This window comes from Homarus americanus, unplaced genomic scaffold (assembly GCF_018991925.1).
Source record: "Homarus americanus isolate GMGI-L3 unplaced genomic scaffold, GMGI_Hamer_2.0 scaffold52512, whole genome shotgun sequence".
Taxonomy (NCBI): Eukaryota; Metazoa; Arthropoda; class Malacostraca; order Decapoda; family Nephropidae; genus Homarus; species Homarus americanus.
In genome coordinates, this window is record NW_024735442.1 from 14,696,146 (window position 1) to 14,715,337 (window position 19,192).

At 37.1% G+C, this 19,192-nt stretch overlaps 2 protein-coding genes across 4 annotated transcripts; one reads left to right on the top strand and one right to left on the bottom strand.

Annotated features, from left to right (window-relative positions):
• Positions 1 to 3,533: 3,533 nt before the first annotated feature.
• LOC121871051 lies at positions 3,534 to 8,684 on the bottom strand. The gene is made up of 8 exons (XM_042373142.1): positions 8,296 to 8,684; positions 7,983 to 8,142; positions 7,203 to 7,396; positions 6,726 to 6,920; positions 5,937 to 6,035; positions 5,232 to 5,309; positions 4,771 to 4,869; positions 3,534 to 4,349 (listed from the first exon to the last, which is right to left on the bottom strand). Exons 1-8 carry the CDS (start codon positions 8,383 to 8,385, stop codon positions 4,200 to 4,202), a joined length of 1,065 nt encoding a protein of 354 aa, XP_042229076.1. The 5' UTR covers positions 8,386 to 8,684; the 3' UTR covers positions 3,534 to 4,199.
• A 304-nt stretch (positions 8,685 to 8,988) lies between these two features.
• On the top strand, positions 8,989 to 18,259 carry LOC121871052 (39S ribosomal protein L9, mitochondrial-like). 3 transcript variants are annotated; one of them, XM_042373144.1, is made up of 6 exons: positions 8,989 to 9,643; positions 12,444 to 12,587; positions 14,029 to 14,194; positions 15,890 to 16,062; positions 16,180 to 16,380; positions 17,388 to 18,259. In XM_042373144.1, exons 2-6 carry the CDS (start codon positions 12,444 to 12,446, stop codon positions 17,580 to 17,582), a joined length of 879 nt encoding a protein of 292 aa, XP_042229078.1. In that variant the 5' UTR covers positions 8,989 to 9,643; the 3' UTR covers positions 17,583 to 18,259. The 3 variants fall into 3 exon arrangements, with proteins under 3 accessions (XP_042229078.1, XP_042229079.1, XP_042229077.1); XM_042373145.1 differs by having other exon boundaries at positions 8,989 to 9,593; XM_042373143.1 differs by having other exon boundaries at positions 8,991 to 9,601.
• Positions 18,260 to 19,192: the final 933 nt, after the last annotated feature.

Genomic DNA, 19,192 nt, shown 5'->3' on the forward strand with positions numbered 1-19,192 from the left:
TTTCACGTGACCATCAGCTGATTGATAATGTAAACACAACATTATGGCAGTGACTAAAATAACTATCTCCCTCTATATCTGTTCGCCGAGTGACGCATCGGAGAGAGAGATAGACCCAACAGTGATATCTCTTCCTGGAGTACAGTGATATGGTGTGAAGTGTGAACTGTGAATCAGAATGCAGTTGACATATTGCATGACAACTTTAGGTAGGTAAAACTTAAAGATGAAGTGTATAAGGTAATTTACATAGATCTCTCTCTCTCTCTCTCTCTCTCTCCAATTAAACTTTCCCCAATAGGTACACAGGAGACTGCCAGCACCACACAGACAGAAACCACGCGCTTCTACCCACACTATATCACAGCCGATAAGTTATCAACATCCACCACCCCCTGACGTTAACAGTTGAGTTACCACCGTCCGGGGAACTCCTGTCACCTGTCGTCATAGTTAAGGAACTTTCGTAAACGTGACAGAGTGTGGGGGGGAGAGGGGGACGAAGGAGAAAGAGAAAGGGCAAATGAAAGAGAGAGACGCTGAAGGAAAACAGAGTAAAGAGTGTGAAAGGGCGAAAGTAAGGGAGAAGAAAGAGAAAGAGAGAGAGGTTGGCTTAGATTAAATTAGAGTTAGGTTAAGTTAGATTACGTTAAGGTTAGACTTGGTTCGACTGATTTACGTTACGTTGTTTTGTTTACATTCGGTTGGAGTAGGTCTAGTTAGGTTAGGTTACGTTGGTTAGGATTAGGTTACGTTACGTTACGTTAGGTTACATTACGTCGAGTTGAGTTAGGTTAGGTTAGGCCTAAATCCTAATGGTATGGTTAGGATGGGGTCCATAACAACTAGTATGGGAGGGGGCACATGTGAACTCTAACCTTCATCACATTCTTCTTCACCTCAGACAGTTTCACCTGTTTTTCCCAACTTTCAGGATTTACGACACACCGGGGGCAGTAAAGAGTCTCCGAGGGAATGTTTGCCTTGTAAAATATTTAACCTTCTGTGGTATATTTACCCGGGGAAAGTATCTACTGTCTAATGGTGGATATTTCCCTCTTGTAAATGGTTTGTTTGTGGGTTTGTTGTATAAGCTTAGTGAAATTAAAAATAAATAAATAGTGTTACGAAAGACGTCACAAGAATATTATAAACAAGTAAAGGTCCACCACCCCCTCCCCCCCCCCTTCCCTCTCCATGCCATGAACAAAATATGAGTCAAATTTCAGTTTCTTGACTCAAAAAGGTCCTGACATACTGGGTAGACAAGGAAAGAAAGATAACGAGCAATCATTTATATTCTAGAACCATGAACTTGCCCGGCACCTGAAAACGGCAAGGTAGGGGGGGGGGACATTTACAATTCTTGTGTTTCAACGTCCTAATGAACATAGATCATCCCAGCACCATAACAACAAGTCTGGCATCACTATAAGTACTAGAGACAAGATTTTTTTTTTCATTCATTTAATTCAAAATCAAATTCATGTTTCATTTTTGGTATTAAATTCTTCCATCCTAGTTTTATTCAGTAAAAGTTTAATACTCATTACTTGCGCACTTAATTGCTTGGAATTTTTGCACGAAACTCTTATATAAGATGTAATTTGACGTGCTAAGGAGGAATGACCTCGGATATGAAATATGATGAACAAGAAGGTAGAATAAATACCTTGGCGAGAGTGGGAGCGTCGATTATTATGAAAGACGTCACTTCAATTTCAAATGTTGATGACTTGTGTTTGTACTTAATGACTGTAGTTGTTGAATGGCTGTAATACATTATAATTTCAACAACACAATAGTAAACTAACCACCCTAACAATCTGTACTTAATTTCTATTTAAATTAGGTCATGTGTAACAGGCAGGCAGATTACGCAATAACTTCCTAAAGATCACTAGCTCGTACCAGGGAGAAATAGAGGTGATGAAGAAGGGAAATATAGCACCAAGGTCCATAAATCTTCCCCCACAGGGCCTGGATAGATAGATAGATCGATAGAGATAGAAAGGTAGATAGATAGATAGATAGATGCCTGTAGATACCGATGGATAAATAGACAGAGTTGAATAGATAAATTGATAGAGAGAAATAGTTTGAGAGAGAGTACCAGCTCATCCTGGACACTGAAATCAGGGCGGATATCACTAATGGAGACGGCGCTGCCCCCTTACCCACCACCCCGGCCCCTGCAACATTGAAATGTAGGACTAGGCTAAACCACAACATCAGCATATCCTCTGAAGCCTCGTACCAAAACCAAATATATTACGTTAAGGTTACCATCATAACATAAGGATCTGATGAAGGAGTTCTATTTCCAAGATACAACAATATACATTAATTTCGCTTACATATATAAAAAAAAATAATTAATTGTATGAGTATGAAATGCGATGGTAAATTTTTAGGGCGCAATAGATTTTAAGCACATTAACCTGACGCTATCCACAATTTAAATTATTTCCCACTTGCAAATTTATATCTTCCATGTTCCCGTGTGTACAAATTAAAAAATTATATATATTTGAAGGAATTGATCTGTGAATCATATCAAACATAAAATATGACCTGACGAAACCTAGTCTAACCTACCTCAAGCTAATCTTACTTAGCCTGACCTAACCCATTATTTAATATTCTCCGGGTGGAAACAATTTAATACACTGTACTATTCCCCAGTTCATCCAACACTGCCCCCCCTTCCGCTTACTGAGAAGTGTCTGTGTGAGTATCGCCCGTACTTTACTCAATGCCAACAAACTATAGTGAACTTTATGTTGAACTTTCCAACTGACAGAGACAAAGTTCAATATTACAACAGTGAACCTCCACCAGCTGTCTACATTACACGCCTCTGATGATTTTTGTTGTGTAAAATATTCGGAGGTTCATTATTGTTGATGCATTCGTAATATCCTGCGTAGAGTTGTGTTATACTAAAGGCTGGGGTGTAGTGAAGTGGAAGAGTGTCGAGCATGTTACGAGTTGGGGATTTTGAATATAGTTAAAAGTCTACCCAGAACCCAACAGGCAACAACAACAAAAAAACAAAGACAATCGGACTATAAAAGGGTAGACAAAGGATGCGAGTTTTTGTTGTGTATAATAAAGTACCATAAATTCCTTAACAAAATATTCAGCTTTCTATAATTTACCCTTAACCATACTTAACCTAAACATTAACAGTATATACATATTTATACAACATACAATAATTTGAAGCAAGGTGGAGGTGGGAGAGGCAATACAAGATTACAAATACTTAAGTGCTGAGCTGAGATGGCTGACGAGTAAGGCTGAGTATTGTAGAAGACGGTAGGTAGTCACTGTGCCGTAGGTTTCCAGGATAGGTGATCCTGTGGTCACTTCCCAGAGTGAAGTGCTCTCTCCTCGAACTGGAGCTGACGAAGAAGACTTTGAGGAGGTGACGCAACAACCAGGATATGTAGAAGGGAAACCCGGGAGTGGTAACTAAGACGAGTCATACTCGTGTTTCGTCCCTAGATGGCGTTGCCGTGATGCTGGGTAGGTAGATCAGGACAATAGATGGCGTGGTTCGTAGTGCTGGGTAGGTAGATCATGACAATTGGTGGCGGGGTTCGTAACAAAAGGGACAACTAATATATTGAAATATATCAGTGTGTGAAAGAGGCCGTATGATTAAACTTCGTAAAGATACCTGGGGGGGAGGGTTAGGTTAAGTTAGGTTAGGTCAACGTCAGGGCACGTTAATCTTAAGAGGTCCAACTTTTTTTACAGTAAGTCGGTCAAGATTCAGTCAATTTTATCAAGGGAGGGATGGTGCTGCGTCATACCCCCCACCATTTCCCACCCTATATCCATCTCCAGGTCTCACGGGTAGTTTAGTAGTTAGTTTGTCATGGGTTGGTTGGTTGGATGGTTGTCCGAGGTATATCCCAGGAAGATGAAATTTAGACACACTTGTGACCAAGTGCTCTGACAAAAACTGTATATATATTGTTTTTTAGTTTGTATTCATATTTCTTAGTTTCTGTTCCCGACATGACAAAGAAAGGGACGATGTACTGTACACTACTTGTTTCATATACAGTAGAACTATTTATTCAGATAGCCGTCTGCATACTCGCTCGTTTTTCGTCAATCATCCATAGTTTATTCCCTTGTTCAATGATTTATCTTCCTTTCGTCTGCATTTTGCGATACAAACTCAATCAGTGGATGGCGACACTGATCGATTCGTGGTAGAGAAGATAATGGACTGGTTTCATCATCAACATGTGGTAGCCGAGTCTCTTAAAATCTTCTCTGACTTGGTTTAAGTCGAAGAACTGTGAGAGCTGACTGTCCTGATATAAGATTCGCTGAAAACAAATGAAAACAAACCAATAACTTATACACTGTTAATGATGTCAGTAATATGCATAACCAATAATATATTCTCAACAAAAGAAATGTGTATCTCATTTGACCTGAAAAGTCCAGCAAAATATATATAGATGGAATATAACTAAATGGAGGAAAGATAAAAATGTAATTTATAACATTCGAAGAGCTAAGACACGTATTAAGGATAAAGTAAAGTAATTATGAATAGATAAATAAAAGGTTTAATACTAACAATTGGGTAAATATAATAATTGGGCCTTACAAATATATTTCAATAAGAATTAGTAAACAGAAAATACTCAACTAAGAGCTAATAAAGAAAATAATTGAAGACTTCTAAAGAGAAATATATAAGTTGATAAATAAGTCCTAAGAGTAACGACTATGCTGACTCACTCTGACAAAGAAGGGACTGCCAAGTTGTTTATTTTTGGAGAGGAAGTCTAACGTCATCTCCAAGCCTCCGCCAGACAGGTCAAGGGTCAGGAGGTCAATCTGTGGGAGTTGGATAGTTAGAAGGTTTATCAGGGTGTGGAGATGGATAGTTGGAATAAAGGGATAGTAAATGGACAGAAGAAAATGGATAATCTGATGGTTCTCAGAGGGCAGGTTAGGCTGAAGATAGCCCCCTGATCCTGCAGTCGATTGATACATTGGTATAGGATGGTAATACTTGATAATGACTCTGCATAACACTAATGTTTTATTAGCTTTGAAATTATGTTTATCCTGAAAAACAACACTGAAATGAAAATACTGTCTGATGGTTTTTTTTGTTTTTTTATCCAGATCTCCCCTTTATGTCACTGGCCCATTACCCTAAGTCTGAGCTCTTCTCCCCTCCAGCTGTGTCTCACCTTTCTGTACCTGAAGGCGGCGAGGACGGAGATGATGGGGTAACAGGTCGTGCTCCACTCGTCCCCCGCCCACACCTCCTGTTGGGACACATAAGTGGCTTAGTTAATGTTAAGATTAAGCTGAGACGATGATGAGGTGTAGCTAAATCTAGGCCAAGACTGACAGAAGACTGAGGGAACTCGTCATTAGGACACTGAAAATCCTGTGGCAACCCTAAAAGCAGGTCAGTTTAATGATCAGAGTAAGGCCAACACACTGTTGATATTTGGGAGACTTCTTTTTCTTTTCTTTTTTAAACAGAATCCTGAGATGGTGTTAATGACCTAACCAGTGGTGTATAAGCCGGGAACTACATCTAGTGGACCATTTGGGGTTATATCCTTGTTGTATTGTTACTAACTACAATCCGTGGTTTTGGGGTTACAGCCATAGTAATGTTAATGTATATGAGGTTATTATCTTAAATATAGATACATCGAGCATGACTACATACGGAGATATCCTTGAGAATGTTTATATTCAATGGGACAGTAGCATCGAATTAGGAAAAAAAATATTAACTCGTAATAAACTACAGGTTTCAGAAAAGATTGAGTTCAGTTACATAAAATAATATCACCAGTAATATTGTCCATGAAGATTTTATTCGGTTGGGTACTAAAAGAGAATGCACCCACTGGCAGCGTACACCCCTTGAGACGTACCGAGGCCGTGGCGTATCTGCGAAGCTTAGAGCGACCTTCTTGTGCCCGGAGTAGCCCCTCTGTGGCCGTGTTCGGGTAGTGGGTCTTTATCATGGATTCCTATAGATCACACTTAAATGTAATACACAGAATTGAATGAAATATTGATAAATACGTCAGTGTGTAAGAAAATAAATTGTTATGTGGAAACGAATTGTTAATAAATGCATGAGAAGTGATACACATATGAATACTGAAAAACTTGACACGTGTTAATTCAATATACTACAAGTGTGAGACCTTCCCTACATTTCCATGCAATATATTAAGATTTACTCTCAATAAGTTTACCTCTAAAAACTGCAAAGACTCTAAATGAAATACAGGTAAACTACAATGATTAAGTATAAATATGACAACATAACAGGTAGAGAGAGTCATTTGCATACTGAGAAGCATCACGTTTAAACAGGCAGGGGTGCAAATTGAAATGAATCACTTTGGTTTTCACTTGACATCACTAACGTAAATCATAACTGTTTAATAATAATAGAAAATGCTCCATCGTATCTCAGTAATGGAGATAACGTTTTGACTGATGCATGACGGTCTGTGGTATGAGTGACCAGACAATACTATGATTTAACTAATTTATGTGTCTGTGGATCTGTGTTTTTGTTCCTTATATCTGTTTGGTTCAGTGTTATTCTTACTCTCCTGTTACTTTTCCTCTCTTCATGTGTGTGTGTGTGTGTGTGTGTGTGTGTGTCCCTTCTCCGCCTCCCTCTCACCGTCGGTAGAGTACCTTACCTTGTGGACGGTGAGGCCGGGAGTAACACAGACAGGGAGGGTGGAGGAGGTCCTTGGGGACGTTCGGAGGCGCTGGTAGTTCCTGGGGTCAGCCTCTACAAGCAGTCCCCGCCACCCCTGCGTCGCCTCCAGCCGCCAAGTGTTGCTCAACCACTGCCCGTCCTGTGCCCCTATCTCCACGAACACCCCGTCCACCTAATAAATAAATAGATAATTCAATAAACTCGCCAGACAAGCTCACAGCGCATCAATACTGAGTGCTGGTATACAAACAATGGTCGACAGTAATTCGAATCAGCGAAATATAGCCTAGAGAGTCTTAATACTTATATCCCCTATAGGGTCCCTTTACTAAATTAATAAATTAATTAATGACTACAAATGTGACCAGCATTAAACTGCACATACTGGATAGTTCTTATCTTTATTACTATCTGGCCTTCCATTATAACGATAATAATACTAAAGAGAAAGTACTTCGCCATCAGTGAGAGCCCTGAGGTAGTTCTCGGTGGCGTTGTAAGAGGGTCTCCGTGCCCAGGGGGGGTTCTGGGGGTGAAGACGGCTTGCTACCCCTGGCCCTGCCTCCATCATCCCCTGAAGGTGGGTCATCAACCGTTTGTCCTGCCAGTGTAATCGTTCCCGTAGGCGCTGACGCAAACAACGCCTCGCTGCCGTCAGTAGAAAAACCTTATAATTACTATTGTTATGATGCTACGTTATTTAGTCGCACTGTACGCAGCTGATGGAAACTAACAAAATCAAGCTTTATATTGAAATGCAGTAGAGAAATTTAATGTTTTCTACGTATCTTCTATTTTTACGATACTCACTATTTTACCCTACGTGATCCTGCGGCTCTTATGTAACCAAAAATTAATTATCGTACACCAAGTTAGGTATTTTAGTGTTCCTTGTACTGAAGATACTTCATTAACATCTGAAGTCACAATCAATAGTGGTACTTTATTATAAGCGTGACAGTAACAGTATCAAAATTGTAAATAGAAGAGTAGTAATATCAATGGGTTTAATAGTAGTAGTAGTAGTAGTAGTAGTAGTGTCGATACGGCATTATAATAGTAAAAATATAATATTATCAGCATTCTTTTCTTTCGTTTTTCTTTTATGCTCTTCACCACTGATCGGCTCGTTAGAGAGAGATACGCACACATACACACACACAAACATACAGTAAATAGACACGTAAAAGCACACACACACACACACACAGTAATCTTAAATTTAATAACTCACGACAGAGTGGGTTGACCGGGAACTCCCTCCTCGCCACCATCACCTGGGAGTAGAGTGAAGTCCAGGTGATCACTCTGCTCGGCATTCCTCTGAACTGCCAGGCCCCCAGCCACACCACCGTCACCAACAGCATCGACCATCCGGGAACTTTAAATCTCCACTGACATCCCAAACAGAGACAATAAGTATATATATATATATATATATTTTTTTTTACTTGAATTTTTTTGTCATGGTGGGATTTTTATTATGTTCATGTTTTATGATATTCCCTTCAAAAATTACGAAAATTATACATTTTTAATCAGCTTACCATTTTTCTATTGTTTAAATCACATTGGGTTTTGTGTAGATCACAGCACAAGTCTACCCCGTCTGCAGTTATAATGTTTCCTTGCAGCATTTCACTTCATGGTGCCTTTTACTTTTGTTTTATATATTCTCTTCGTTCAATAACAAAGTGCCCGTCTATCTGTCCACTAACTAACTGTGGTGGCAAAGTGTCGAGTACACAATCGGAATACCTGTGCCTGCCACCGAACGTTTAACTATAACAAGGAAGAAAGGACATAAAATAATACCTCGTACTTTCCTCCAAGACAGGAATATTGTTAGCATTACCCGCCCGCTGTGCTTTAATAGTTTATCCTTTTTCAATAATTCATGTAAAGTTGTAAACATTAGAATTGTTTTTCTTTCTTTCTTTTTTTGCAAGAAATTAACCATGTTCTATAGTATTAATTTAATCAGGACAGATGGCAACACTGATAATTCACATCTTCAGGGGTGAGTACAGACTCACCCCTGAAGATGTGAATTACACGACAGCGCTTAGGAACTTTGTGTTTTCTTCTTTCCTTGTCTTGAAATATGTACAGTAAATATTTGTAAATGAGGAATTTTCCCGCCTATTTCGCTTCCCGTGGTTGGCTGACTCCTGCCCAGTTGGCGGCACTGGTCGCTTGAATAAAGACGAAAGCTAAGGATAAAAGTAAGATGTACAGCAGGAATATTCCAGCTGAGGGAGGCTGACACTACCCGGGGGAACACAAAGAAGATCTACAAAACAAGAGCGAGGCTAAATCTCAGAAGACATTCGTTCCCGAGTAGGGTTGTCAACAACTGGAATGGGTTACCTGAGTGGGTAGTGAATGTGGAGACAGTGGAAAAGTTTGAAGTAAAATTAGATAAATACTGGAAAAATCAAGAACAAGTATATAATTATTGGGCACAAATATCCGCCACACGCAGTCACCGTCTGAGTAGAGAAGAGGCTATTGAGCTGGAGTCACAGGCGTGAGCCTCTTCCAGAAGATCTGAGTAGAATGGGTAGCCTAATCCTGAAAAAGTTACCATAGTCCTCCCCTCAATCTCATCCTCTTATGTGTTTGTGTCTGAATGTTTGTTTGTGTTTGGTGAAATACAATGTACTTATCAAAAATTAGATAAAATAAATTTTAATGGTGGATATACAAATTTTAAATTATGGCAATGAAACCACAAATTCGAAGAACAAATCGGAAGTGTAAAATAAAATGTTCGTGATCTTTGGCTAACATTGATGACACTGATGGTAATATAAACAGTGAACCACGGGGCCGGGCAGCACTGGTACTAAGGTAACTTTAAAGTATTTTTGGATAACTGTCCCTGTTTTTAAGGTAATAATAAAACGATTGTATTTAATTCAGTAATATCTTAAAGGTATGTGATGATAATTTCTGAGTAAGATGCTATTTGGAAGTAAGTTGAGGTCGTGTAGTCACTACCTTTTAGAGAGAACAGCTGATGATTACTGAAGTGCAGTTAGATATTTATTTAGTATAATTATATTTATTCCGTATAATGATATTTGGTTATTTATAAGGAAACCACGGTAAAGATTCGGGCTAATATTGATGACTAACCCGCTGAAACATTATTTGTTTCGGTCCAACGAATTACCCAAAAGTATATTAAATCAGGGTAAAATCTTAACGAATATATGTTTTGCATCAATAAAACCTGATTAATAATGTTTTCATTGAAATGTAGTCAAAATAATGAAATAATAAACAACGAAAAATGCTAAATTCCAAAGAGTCACCTATCCAAAATGGAGATATAATTACCGATGTCTCTGTTACTTCGGGGTATTTAACATAGCCGTAGGATTTACTTTTCGTTAGGTTAGGTTAGGTTAGGTTAGGTTAGCGAAGTGCATCACGATGGATCTGAGTTATCTCCCTTGTTCACGAACTCTTTGGAATTAAGCGTTCGCCAATACTGAAAGTTTTTCGCTGTTTATTATTTCATCTTACAAATTATTTTTGCAAAATTACACTAAAAATATTATTAAACATGTTTTGTGTATGTATAACAGATATTCGTTAAGATTTTACCCCTATTTGCTATACTTTTGGGTACTTTTGGGTAATTCGTTGGACCCCTGAAACATTATTTGTTTGGGTGTTTGTTTTCTTACTAATATATTTTCTTCAGTGATGTTCTGATATGATAATTATTTCTTTTAATTTCATTAACCAGTTTCACAATGGCCGTGGTGGAGGTTGGTTGTCGTTTGTGCTCCTACAATTATTTTATGTTTATTGCCGAGTTTTACGAGAAAGACGATCATTCTATCCGATTCTTACATAGCCCTGGTCCTTTCACTTCTAACTAGGGTATTGTACTTTGGGACATGGCACACCCCAAAGTTTTTAACTAGTGAAACATTTAGGTTAGCTTAACCTAGGCCTACCAGGGGTCTCTGCCCCCAGCTAGGAGTTAGGTTAGGTCAGATGACTCGTTTTCGTTTTCTCCCCCACCCAAAAACCCCGATTTCACAGGCTCTTCCCCATTATTGTTGGGGGGGCAACAACTATCAATTCCCGCAAAAAATGAAGGTCAGATTTGTTTAAAATACACCAAAATACCCTGGAAAAACATATTGGTCAACCTGTAGGGATTCGTTTCTTAAAGTAAAAATTTACCGAAAAAATATTCAGGAACATAATAATGAAAAATATCACCTAAATTCTTGTTTCAAACATCATAGGAAGAAAAATTGCAATAAGTTGTAAATCATATACAGGGTCTATACAAGTACTGTATACGATACCACAATAATACAGGTAAACAATTTACTCTTTTTCCTTTGTCTTTGACCAACCATACTTCTCACTCGATAGTACTTTCTTTCGCATCTTTCTGTCATTTCTTATTTTGTCATAAAACTGTGAGCAAGTTAAATCAATACAGTATTAACTTTGCAGGAAAGCAAGGCTTTAACAGCGCTCTCTGCCATGAGGCTACGGTATTGGTACCAAATATTTTTCATAATTGAGAAGACTCTTTCTACAGGGGCTGATGTTCCAGGCAAACAAAAGACAATTCAATGACATGAATGAGATTAGGAACAGAAATGTTCCTCACGCTTCGGGGAATTCGGGGAGCAGAGCCCCAGGCTAGGAAGATAGATAAGGTTAGGTAGGTTTCTTTGGTTGGTTAGATCATATTCTATTAGGTTCCAGTAAATGTTGCCTCTTTTAAAATAGTACCTACTATAATGATAAGAACATCTGTGGAAAAAATTAATGAAATCAAACAACTCCTTCTGGTGATAGTGGTGTTTTCATACATTACCTGATATCTGTTCAGTATATTGAATTTTTTTAGTATAATGACATATTTATTCAGTATATTCATTATAAAAATTCACGTGTATAAACAGTAAATTGATTTACCCAAGAAAACCATTTAATGTATTTGTCTCCGGGGTTATTTTCTAATTGCGTTTCTTTTATTAACTATCTGTTAAATGTAAACTGGAAGTCAGTAGACATGAGATAAGTAAAATGGTAAAATACAGGTAAATGTGTCCAGTGTGATCAAAATTACATTCTTTTTTTAAGTGGAATCAAAAAGTAGAAAAAAAATTAAAAACAAATTTCCTCACTGATGTTATTTTTTTGTTTTTGGCATATTTTACTCGGATTTTTCTAGTGCCGTGTCTGATTCTGCTTCAGGTTTTTTTTTTTTTTTTTTTTTTTTTTTTTTTTTTTTTTTTTTTTTTTTTTTTTTTTTTTTTGGAAAAATAATTAGAAGTGAAGGTTAGGTATATCGACAGTAGTTCCCTTTAAAGTTATACAGTATTATATTAAAGATTACTGAAGACCTCTGGTATTGTACTTGCATTTATATTTGCTGTGATGATACTGTTGAGTTACTGTAATGAAAGCGAATTTCAGTATTTCGTCTCGTATTGTTATACGTACTGTATCTGTAACCCATAACCATACATGGAACATTACCAATTTAACAAATATCATAAACTTAACAAAACTCTTGAAAGCAGGGTACCCAGCTATGCAAGCTCTTGTGTTAGATAGCCAGGGTACCCAGCTATGCAAGCTCTTGTGTTAGATAGCCAGCTATGCAAACTCTTCCTATTTTTTTATTGTTGATTCACTTTTCCTTCAGATGTTGCGGTCCGTGGTGCAGGGTCTAGCAAACCTTCATTTGAAAAATACAGGTTTGGCCATATCTCGGGGAGCTGGCAGAACATTGACCGCCAAAGATGTGGAGACTAAAGTTTGTGGTGGTCCTCTTCTTCAGCAAGTCCGGGTGAGTGACTGGATACCTGATGTTTTAGAATATTATTTTTACATAGTGCACAGTGAAATAAAGTATTGTTTCAGGAAAGGTGCTTTATACAGAGATGAATTAACTTAATACAATACTGTATTCTACACCCCTACTTCCACCATTCTGTCTCCAGGTACTGTGCAAAACTCTTGCTCCAAGGATATGAGCTCTGAAAGGGGGTTACTGAGTGGTGTGGTTATACTGTTTGTTTTCATCATTAATGTCTGCTTGTCTGGGTGATACCTTTGGCACTTTTTGAGCTAAGAAGCTGGAATATGGATGTGAAAGTGATGAAGAGTTTTGGCAAATGGACCTGTTTAAATCTTACTCGCATTTTGTTAATTTCATGTAACTTCTTCTGAGTAGATACTGGAAATAATAAAGCAACCATTGATAGTTTTATTAACACCATAGGTAATGCAAGCTAATCTAACCTAAGCAACAAAGTTCTAACACCAAGTTAGTTTAAAAACAATGAATGTTTGGTGCTAAAGTACTGCATAATAATTTTTGTATTTTTAAAATGCTGGTGCTTTGAGACAGATAATTGATGTACAGTACAGTAGCTACCTTGTACAGTGGTCCCTCGGTTAACGAGCACAATTCGTTTCAGAAGGTTGCTCGTTAACCGAAACCATTGTTTCAATGGGTTTTTGGGTAATTGGTTCCAGCTCACCGAAAATTGCCTAAAGTAAAAAAAAAAGGTAGTAAAGTACACTTACTTTGAGGTGTGTATGTAGAAGGCTCCTGGATGATGATGATGGGAATTTGAATGGGGGTGGAGGAGAAGGGAGAAGAGAAGGCATTGGGGTGGAAGAGAAGTCACCCCATGGTGCCTTTTCACCCATAAAATTTTAGTTCTCTTTGTGTAATTCAAGAATATTTTCTTTAAATCAACACTGCACTGCATTATATATTGTCAATATGTAAAATAAATTTCAAAATGACCAATAATTTGCTTGGAAACACAGAAAAAAAGCGTTTAGTTGAAGAGAGTCTGAAGCAAGATGTTACCTCCACTGAAAAGACACAGAGACTGACGCCTGTATGGTGTGTTGACAGGCTGTTTGGCGTGCAAAAAACTAGCTTCCTCTACTCAATTACATTCAATAATTGTTAAAATGACTAAAAAAATTTATATAAAACTTTTAAAATTATTGAATAGTACAAACTTCTTGATATTTACTAAAATAGTAAGGAATTTAAGCCCAAGAACCGACTAATACTACAGCTGGTGGACCGCCAAATACAAGCGAAAACATGTGGAGGGGCGCTTGTTAAAAATTCGTTAATTGAGGGATTCCTCGTTAACCGAAGTTAAGAATCTTATGGAAGGTAATTCGTTAACCGAGGGATCACTGTACTACCAATATTATACTCTTATCCTATGTAAATTGATGATTTTTTTTCTCATTTCCAGACAACATTTATCTTGAAGCGTGTCAGTAAAAGTCTTCTGCGGAAAACTCACAAAAAAACCAGCAGCAGAAAGATGAAAGCCCGTGATTTTGTTTATAAGCTTGTGGAGGACACCAATGTCAGGAAGAAGGAACCACTTAAAGTCATCCTCCTGGCCTCAGTTGATGGTGGGTAAACCTTGTTGACTTTAGTACTAAACATTCTATTAAATATGGTTTTATTAGGATATTTTTTCACAATTTCAAACTCTTTCCTTTTTTTTAGACCCAAATGGTATCATTTAGAAAATTACTTATACCATTACGTATAACCCAAAACTTATATGCATCTAGTAATGAAAAGACAGTACAGTAAAGCCCCCAAATTCGTGTTGTTTTGCTGTTACGAAATATATGTTACAATTTTTTTAATATTTGATAAAATTTTGAATTATGAGACATTTTGAAATATATATATATATATATATATATATATATATATATATATATATATATATATATATATATATATATATATATATATATATATATATATATATTAGAAGTCCAAAAATCCAGACTGATTGGGGATTGGGTCGGTCCGGATTTTCTGGATTCTCAGGCAGTACTTTTAAAATTCAAATTTAAGGAGGAATGAAGAAGAGATAAACAGGTACATTTTGATAGTTTATTCATTAGCAAATATAGCATGCTTCATTTATCAAAATGAGCAGTTTTAAAGGAAAAGCTGTGAATTCTAGAATTTTATTCTTTGCCTTTTTTATATCATAAATTGTAGACTTTCCAATGTCGTATGTTTCCATTAGAACAGTATTGCTCACACCATGTTCTAGTTTCCTAATTATTTCAAGTTTGTCACTCAATTTCAACGTGTTCTTCTTTCTCTTCACACAACGAAGTTTATCTACTTTAGAAGCCATTATTATGGGCTTGTACAGTACTCTGTAAATGGAAAGAGTGGGACTCAAAATTACATATGTTGTCACAGTTTGATTGCTCATTTTAAAGTGGCGACCACGTGGTCGCTTGTTGTCGCTGTGCAGCTGTGGCGCTCACGCATGCGCACATACACACAAAAGCCCGCTAAAAAAAAAAATTGAGTTTTCGAAAAGTCCGGATTCTCGGGTGGTCCGGATTTTTAGACTTTTACTGTATACAGTATACATACATACTATGTGTTTTTCCTCGCAGAAAAGGTGTCAGAAGAGAGAGTGTTACCCATATTTTGTAAGGACTAGAGCCCTGATTATTTCAAATTGTGAGGGTTTTACTGTACAGTATCTTTAAATATTTCAAAGGTCATTAATTAACACTATTTACTAACATTTTCAATTGTGAACCCGGATCCTTAATCAACATGTAAAGTATTACCTTTGTATAAAATTTAGAACAAAATCCATTTTATGACCCCAAGTGGTGAAAAGTACAGTAATGTGTTTGTGTAGTAAATAAAGATTGTCTATATTTTTAAGAAAAGTATATAAAAGTGACCAGCATAGTGTAATTGACATTTTGAATACTATTCTAGTTACTTGAATTTTTCAATTGTGAACCCAGATCCTTAATCAGTAAGTAAAGTACAGGGGGTTGCCTCAAATTTGCAGGGTTAGGTTCTCAAAATAGCCACGATTCGCCAAATCCATGAATAACAATTGCGGACCAAGGGGCGGGGGGGGGGGATGATATTAGGTTTTAATTGATTTTCTTGTTTGTGCTCCTTGTGAAAAAAAAAATCACGCAAGAAAATTAATTAAACCCATAGAATTTAATTTTTTCTATCTTCAAATTAATTCAGTATACCTGTAGTATTAATATCATGATATGTTTGGAAGGTATTTTATCATTATGATTATGCACCCTTAGGTTTAGGATCAAAGGGACAAATTGTGGAAGTGAAGCCCAGCAGGGCCCGATACCACCTTCTGTTGCCAGGCCTTGCAGTATATGCCTCGCCAGAAAATATAGAGAAATACTCTAACATAATGAAGCAGGTGTCTGAAGATGAAGACCAGCCATCATCCCAGTTTGCACGTAAAGTAAGGTATCCTTTATTTGTTCAGACAACTAAAATGTTATCAGGGCCAATTAATCTCATTGTATATATGCTTGCATTAGGAAAATGGATGATAAAACTATGTTTTGTTAATTTTCAGACAGTTCAAGAGCTATCATCACGGGTAATCTCAGTATCTATGAATATGAAGAACCCGTGGAAGGTTGAACCGTGGCATGTGAGAGTTGCCTTCCGTAAAGCTGGAATCGTTCTACCAGAGGAGGCGCTCACACTACCCTCAAATCCAATTGTTGGGCCAGATCTTTCACTGCAGGAAAAGGAATTTTTAGTCAAAGTGAAGGTATGGTGCTAATATGACTAACAAGGAATTGTATTAAGAATTAATGTTGTATTTTTTGTTTTTTTAATTGGCTGTTTTCTAGTTGCTTGCTGCCTGGTGGCTTAAACATGATCTAGACATTTTCTGGTTTGTAACATTGTGTAGGCTGCATTATAGACTGATTTTTTCCATTACCCTTGAATGTAGTGGTACAGTAAGAATAATGTTATTTAAGCCTTAAACCATGGTGTCTCTTATTTATGGCCACTCGTATGAATGTCTCATATGAGAACCGCCTTTTTTCTTTTTTAATTGCCTGCCAACATTAGCATTCTTAAGGTGTGTCATGTGTCCTAATAGATCTCCTCACATTACCCCCACACCTCTGTAGGGCTCTTGATTACCATGAACAACATGTTTGTTTTAGTGGTAGTCTGTCTCTCCACTATCCCCCAGCTCCTCCCTCCTCCCCCTAGTGACTTGGCACCACACACTCACTTAAACACTCTTCTGCAGCTGAACAACTGTAAATAAATTAAAATTTCATTGTATATTATTCTGTGTGCATTTCTTTAATTTCATAAGAATATAACATTTTTAATTTTTTATTTTTTTCAGAGCATTAAGATTTTTCCATAGCCACAGTATAATAGAGGTTACTGCAATTTTTGTCACATAAACATGATCAATTACATTAATACTAATTTCCTGGCAATTGTGTTTAAAAGGTTTATTTTTCTGAATAAAGTTGCTTAGACTTTAGTCTTGTCTTTTCTGTGATACTAGACCTCAATACCAAAGTTTTTGGACTGTCAACAGGTTGAGAAAGCAAAACTTTAAAGTGATAATTTTTCAAGCTTATCACCATCTTTCATAGGTTTTGAACTCAAAAACTATATCAGAGGAAGAATATTAGCATATTGAATGTTAGACTGTGAAATATAATTATACTGTACGGTGTTTCTTTTTCACTCCTTAATTTGCTATTTGAAATTGAGAAAAAATTATAGTTTTCTTAATATTTGCAGGTCAATAATAAAGAGGAAGCTCCAGTTCGATGTCGAATTCATCATTATGCAACAAATCCACGTGAACGAATACCATGGAAAGGCTTCCATTGGGAGTATCCTGCTGAACCACTCTTCCTGGAGGAAGCCCCTGTGCTCGAGGAACTCACTAAGAATAATCCCATCACCCGCTATGTAGAAGAGGAAGAACAATAAATAGAAGACATACAGTAGTTTGTGTAGGTATATCTTCTTGAATTTTGTAAACCAATTTAAAAAATATATATATATCTTCCATCCAGAACTTGAAGTCTATACTGTACTGAATAACAGTACAGCATGCCCTTAAAATTCACGGGGGTTTGGTTCTCAAAATTGCTGCGAATAGCCAAATTCACGAATAACATTTGCTGGCTGGGGGGGGGGGTGTTACGTTTTTACCTGCGTGCAAAGAAATGTATATTGCCATTATGTCTTTGCCCTGAGGACAATTATTACTTTTACCTGTACTGTATTGTATATGTCTATGTGTGTGTAGACACACACACACACACACATAGACAATACAGGTAAAAGAAATTAGTCTCTAGAACGAATGACTCCCTTTCCCGTCTGCGAAAATGACAGCAACTTTAAAACTACCCTTAGACATTCTTGGATACATCCAGGATGTCATCCACGAATAATTGAGGTTCGCGAATTGTCAGGGCATGTTGCACTGTACATTAATTTTTTTAAATTCATTATTACTCAATTTATGGAAATATTTCATGAACTGTCTGAATTTTATCTTTTTTTTTTATTTTTTGGTTAACCGTAAATTTTCATCATGGCATGATGATTAGAATTCTTTAATAATTATGTACATATGTTTAATAAAATATGGTACCATTCTGTAAGAATTATTGTAGCCATTATTCCTGTTTGTAATTTAAATACTAATGGATAAAATTTACATTGTAATAATGTGTAATTGAAAGATGGTTTGCCTTTTGCTTTTATAAAAGCTACCTTTCAAGTATGATACAGGTACTCCCCGCCTTACGACCTACTCGACTTACGTCCACCCGCACTTACGACCTGCCTCAGTCATACCAAAATTTGGTCAAATTATGTATTTCGAGTCCCAAAGCCAGTACACAGACAAAATTTTCATCTGTAATTCACTTTAAAATGGCTGGCAAGCTTAAAAGTGAGTGTTTTGTGGTGCTGAGAAGAAAAAGGGACACCCATTTTAGATTTTCTGTCTTATTTAAGCATTTCCGAGTTACGACCATTTCGACTTACAACCTGGATGTCGGTCCGTCATAAGTCGGGGAGTACCTGCATATGTATATTAGAGGATTCATTGATGCCGGGGTATCCACATTATTATCAAAGTCTTTTAGCCATTTTCCACCCTTTCTAGGGTTAGCCGTGGTCATTAAATTATGGCATTGAATGTTGCACAGTATTTCAATTAAGTTCTTTGCTTAGTTCTATACAGTACTGTAGTGTACATAAAGGGTAACTTATTCACAACTGCGTGAGTACAGGAGTGTGAGGCAATATGTCTTGCCGCACACTTTGTTATTCATATTTGTGTGAGAGGTATTCAAGCACATTGTCTGTTTGGTTCTATACATGGGAACTGATATAGCTACTTCGTGCAAAAGAGGGATACATTCTTAATATGTCCGCTATTTTGCCATTAGAGATGAAGTGTTGTGCCATTTTACACACAGTGTGCTTGGACCTGTCCCTCAAAGGTTCTATCTTCACACAGTCGAGGACGTAATGTTCAAGTGTGTGGCCATATGTTTGACCACACACTCTACATTTAGCCT

Coding starts and splice junctions, on each gene's coding strand:
- LOC121871051 (XM_042373142.1), bottom strand. CDS start 8,385: ATGCTGCAAGGAAACATTATAACTGCAGACGGGGTAGACTTGTGCTGT. Junction 7,397..7,982: donor CCCGGTCAACCCACTCTGTC/GTGAGTTATTAA, acceptor TACTGACGGCAG/CGAGGCGTTGTTTGCGTCAG. Junction 6,921..7,202: donor GGGCTCTCACTGATGGCGAA/GTACTTTCTCTT, acceptor TTTATTTATTAG/GTGGACGGGGTGTTCGTGGA.
- LOC121871052 (XM_042373144.1), top strand. CDS start 12,444: ATGTTGCGGTCCGTGGTGCAGGGTCTAGCAAACCTTCATTTGAAAAAT. Junction 12,588..14,028: donor CTCTTCTTCAGCAAGTCCGG/GTGAGTGACTGG, acceptor TCTCATTTCCAG/ACAACATTTATCTTGAAGCG. Junction 16,381..17,387: donor AATTTTTAGTCAAAGTGAAG/GTATGGTGCTAA, acceptor TAATATTTGCAG/GTCAATAATAAAGAGGAAGC.